General features: G+C 42.3%; 1 protein-coding gene across 1 annotated transcript; it reads left to right on the forward strand.

Moving 5' to 3' along the window:
- Positions 1–2091: 2091 nt before the first annotated feature.
- rep15 (RAB15 effector protein) lies at positions 2092–4910 on the forward strand. Its single transcript, XM_008301642.1, has 3 exons — positions 2092–2424; positions 3768–4106; positions 4178–4910. Exons 2-3 carry the CDS (start codon positions 3819–3821, stop codon positions 4715–4717), a joined length of 828 nt encoding a protein of 275 aa, XP_008299864.1. The 5' UTR covers positions 2092–2424; positions 3768–3818; the 3' UTR covers positions 4718–4910.
- The last annotated feature ends 282 nt before the right edge of the window (positions 4911–5192 follow it).

A 5192-nucleotide genomic window follows, 5' to 3' on the forward strand; every position in this document is an offset into this window, starting at 1 on the left:
CTCGGCTAACACGTGGAGCCATGGCTAACACCTGGAACCCTGGCTAACACCCGTAGCCTCGGCTAACACCCGGAGCCTCGGCTAACACCCGGAGATGCTAATACCTCAGTGACACCTGCACATACGAAGGACTCAGAAACACAAACAAAGTCGAGAACAACCCAGTTTCTCACTTTTATTTTTCTACAACAACGAACTGAACTGAAACTTACAAACCTGTAGTGACTTTTTTTTTTTTTTTGCTTTACTTGTTTCCCTCTCATGACCCTCATGGATCCTACTGACCGCTGTGTCCTGTGCTTGGATATTTTAAAAAGGGAGAACAGGGTCAGATGAGCTCCCATTGGCAGGTTGAGCCGAGAGCAGCCAAGTCCAGCAGCTTGTTGAAGTAAACGAGTCTTTAGAGCTGTTGGAGGTATTTAGGATGCTAAAGATGAGCAAGCGAGGTTTGTTTGGTGCATAAAAAGCAAGAAGGAAGTTGATCGGTCACATGAGGGGACATGAAGTTTGTGTTCAAGAAGAGCTTTAGCACTTTAGGAAAGAGGAAATAATGGAAATGCCTGAATGAGTGTTACAGCTGATGTTACAGGTGGACTTATACGTGTTCCAGATGCAGATGTGCGGCGCTGTGCAAGACTTTTAGCCACGTGTGGAAAAAATGTAGTGATGTCTTCATAAATAAATGCAAATTATTAATGGGGTTATCAGTTAATTTCATACAGAAAGCAGAAAAGAGAACAAAAAAACACATAAAAACAATATTTGGTGCAACCAAACCAAACCAGTTCATCGTTCAAGGATTGTTCTGTAGATTTAAAGTGTTTTATGTCACATCATGTAATCACAGACTGAAAACGGGCTGCAAAAGGATTTTTAAAAAAAACTGTAAACTATATTTTTAACATATCAGGATGTACAAAATGACCCGTTTTGAACCATATGAAGTGTCTAAAACTGTTGCACAGTTCTGCATCTGTTTGGCTGATATTTGGTTGTAATGCACAAATGGTGAAGATACGTTTGAGGTAATTCAGAAAAATCGTCTCCAGAGACACCGACAAGCTTTTATTAACCTGCAAAATGTTCCACTTGGTGCATATTTAGGACATGGATCTGTAAAAAAGAAATTAGAGCTGCTATAACTGATCAAAAACTGGATCAAATTAATCAATAGCACGTATAGAAAAAAGAGTAAAAAGAGAATTATGACTTAACTTTAGAATTCCAATCAGCTCGACCGAGCATTTCAGCTTCTTTTAACTCATTGTTGTGGTTTTGCAGACAACAACCTGACTGATTGGTTTCATTGATTTAAGGCTACAGCAGGGAGTTATTATTTGCAATTTAAAAAAAGCCTGCAACTCGCTCGTTAGCAGCTAATGAGACATATTTCCCTCAGAAACTGGATAAAATGTTGTAAAAAATTTAAGAAATTCCCCTTAAATTACTGCTAACATTTCTCTGTGTCTGCTGGATGTATACATGGGAAGCTCTTTGCTAACTGGTTCACCAAATCAACTTCATACGATGATTGTTTCCGTGTTTAAATCTAGTTTAGCTGCTCCAAGTGGCCAAAACCAGGATATTAATGGTGCTTTATGAGATCTTTATCGAACACTTTGTGAACTTCTGTTTGTTGGGTTTCCACTATTTTAACATAATGATGATATTTTCTAGCATTAGTGCAAATTAAGGTTCATTTGACCCTCTTCTCGGCTTTTTTTTTTGTATGTGCAGCACTGTTTTTAGGCATGTGTTCATAGAAGCGACCCGATCAACTTTGGGAAGAGGAGAAAAATCTACTTTTATAAAGTATATATATGTAATGGCATAAATGGCACCAGTAGGTTGTGATATTTGGTTAATAAAATAATAAAACTGATAAAAACTGACTGAGTGGCTCCTCTGAGTGGTAAATGGATTTTAAAAAGTAGCATCAAGCAACTGCAAGACCAGAACATATTCCACACCTGCAGGAACACGCTGAATTCAGCTTTACAAAGACAAAAACTAGACTTTCTGCTCCTTTATGGAGTAAAACGCCCCTAGAATCTGCTAAAGTGACCCGATAATGTTGAGCCAACCCAACCTACACGACCTCAGACCTTCTAAAAAGTCAGTTGAAGCGTCTGTTTACCCATCAAACCCCTTCAGGCTTCGAGCAGCCGGTTAACTGGTGGCTTCAGTCGTTTGTTGACTTACCTCAAATTTGACAACTTCCAACAACGCCACACCCAGACTGTCACTGAAAACCCAGTTTATTCTGCTCCTGCACACATCGGGACACCGGCAGACTGAACTCCACAAAAACTCACCATTTAACCCAAACACACATCCGGACGTTGTGTGTCTCGGCAGGGCGGTGGGCAGGTGAGGAGGGCAGGTGGTGGACTTGGAAGTGCGGAAAGTTCCAGACCGGTCCTGGTGAGTATCTCCGATGATGTTTATCGATATAAGACCAGATGTATTCCAACTGTACCGGTGTGTTGCATCGGTTTAATGCGTGAAATGGTCTCAAAGTCATTCATTCACAGTAAAGCTACAGAACGGACAATACCGATGGTTCCGTATGTTCGGACAACACCAACAGAGTTTTCTTTTGTTCCTAACTGTTACCAACCATATGTTTATTTTAGTTTGCATTTTATAGTCTCCCAAAAGCTACGGTCCTATACAAGAAAACTGCATTCTATGTTTTACTAAGAAAGGCTGAATAAGTTACTAAGACCAGGGTTCACATCCCATGTTGGACCATTATTCCTAAACTCACCCACTGTTTGGTTCAGTTGAGGTCATAAAACTACATGGTTAGGTTTAAGAAAACATGCTTTGGTCGACAGTTTCATAACAATAACTACATGTGGGAAGTTTGGTTAAGTTTAAGAACCAAAACTACGCGGTTAGGTTCAGGACAATAGCCCAGTTTGGCTTAAAATACAAACATTTCACCAAATGCTTGAAGCTTCTCCTCCATTTTCTGGGTTACCACGGTGATAAATCCCAAAAACAAGCAACACTAAAACATAAAATAAACAAAAAATGACACAACAGAACGTCAAGATTGATCATCTTGTTTGAATTTTATCATAAAGGATGTGAAAAAAGTCTAATTCCAGACTATTATTACGACTATTACTACTCTTATTCTTAGATTTAGTTTGCACTATATTTGATTCAGCAAAGGAATCAAAACTACGTGGTTAGCTTTAGGAGAATATCCCAGTTTGGGTTCAAATACGACCCCTTTAACAAAATGCTTGAAGCTTTTCCTCCATTTTCTGGGTCACCAGGGTGAGGAGTCCCCACCCCATCAACCCAGGGCTGAGTATTAAGAAAATAACCACACTTTAGTTGATCCTCTCACAACTAAAGAGAAAGTCGTGAAAGTTGTTGAGGCCCTTGGATGAAGGTAAAACATCTTAAAGAGAAGTTCAGTTGCTTTTTACTGAAGCTTCCACGATCCATGTTGATGTTTAATGCAAAGATGCAGCTAGAGAGCCGTTGCTAACCGGCTTAGCATCAACAAAACAGACGTTCATTACAACCCGAGGAAGAAGACAGTATGGCTCACCAAGAAAGAAGAGTCGTAGAATGGTGGTCAAACTGGTCTCATAATTAGAAGCATATTTGTGCTACGTCACCAACAAATGTAATCCAGCAGAGAGGAAGTTCCCCCTAGAACGTAGCTGAGAATGCAGTTTAGTTGTATAAGAATGTACCTTTTGGTAAAACAGGCTATTTTTAATTGCTACAAATTCTCTTTCCAGATAATCAGGGAGACCACGATCTGATCTCCTGCCCTCCGTCATCCGTCCACGATGGGCGAGAAGTTCAGCAAACCCGCCTCTAAACCCTTCCAGAACTCCAAATTATTTGCCTCTTTTAGGCGCTCCCCTCCCAGACGTCGCTACTTCGACCCGCATCCGTCTAACATGCACTCGCAGAGCATCTTTGCCACCCTGAAGAGACCTCCAGTCGCCAAGCCCACCGATTTCATAACTCTGTTCAGCGAATCCATCTCCGTCGCCTCGACCAGAACCCAGGAGTACCTCGTCTTCAAAGATCCCGAGGACAAGTTCCGCCCGAGTCCTGAGGTGCTCACTCAGGTAGGAACCTTCGTCACCAAAATGTTTTATCGATATCCAAGAAAATGTGTAAACATCTCGCCCTCTGACAGGTCTTCCTGATGACCTACATCACGCAGAGCGTCAACTTCAAGATGACAGAATCCTTCAACTGCACGGCCATGACGCCCGAGCAACGCATCCTCCTGGGCGCCGACTGGGTTTGGGCCGTGCTGCAGAAGCCGACCAAGAACCCCAAAATCCAGATCGCGGTGCAGGTTCTACACTTACCAGAGCGGGAGGAAGCCGAGGAGAACCCGGAGTCCTGCAGCGAATCGGTCCAGATGGCCCAGATGGAGTCCGGCAACAGGAACGTCTACGAGAGGATGGTGGACTTCTGCAGCTCCGTCGGGAAGGAGTGCTACGCCTTGTTCTTGTTCTTCGGGAAGAAGAACGACAAGGAGAACATCTACGGTGTCCTGAGCAATAACTTTGACGCAGCCATCGGGAAGTGCAACAAGATCGACAGAGCGCTGATCGAGAACTTCTTCAAGGGCTCGAGGTATCTCCATACACCGACGGGAATGATGCAGGCGATCGTGACCAAGAGGCAGGGAGATCCCTTAACTGTCATGGTTAAATTCAGCTCATAACACAAGAACACAGCATGCGACCTGGAGGCCGCTGAGGTTGTCTTTAAAAAATGTTGAATGTCAAGAACTTTAGAGGCCTTTGAAAGAAATTTTATTTTCAGCATTCCCCAGAAGTTTCCTGCTGTTCATTGACAGTCCTGCTTTTTTTAACAACCTAATTCAGTAATTCAATAAACGTATACCTTTAAAACAAGAACAGTTCAAGCTTCAGTGTTACCTGGAAAACTAGACAGGTGTGACATACCAGGCAGGTCCATAGACTGTATAAACCGTAACAGACAGACGTAGCGACCGAAGCCTCAAGTTTAGCATTTCGTCATTTTGATCTTTTGAAACTGGATGGAACGATGGAAGATCTTTAGGAACAGGAAGGTGTCCTCGCCATAAAACATACGCCGCTTTACCGTCTATTTTACTCTACAGGGGGCTTTCATTTACTCAATTGAAATTATGTTGTACTCAATAAGTCTTGAAA

This window comes from Stegastes partitus, unplaced genomic scaffold (genome assembly GCF_000690725.1).
Source record: "Stegastes partitus isolate 25-593 unplaced genomic scaffold, Stegastes_partitus-1.0.2 Scaffold1694, whole genome shotgun sequence".
NCBI lineage: Eukaryota > Metazoa > Chordata > Actinopteri > Pomacentridae > Stegastes > Stegastes partitus.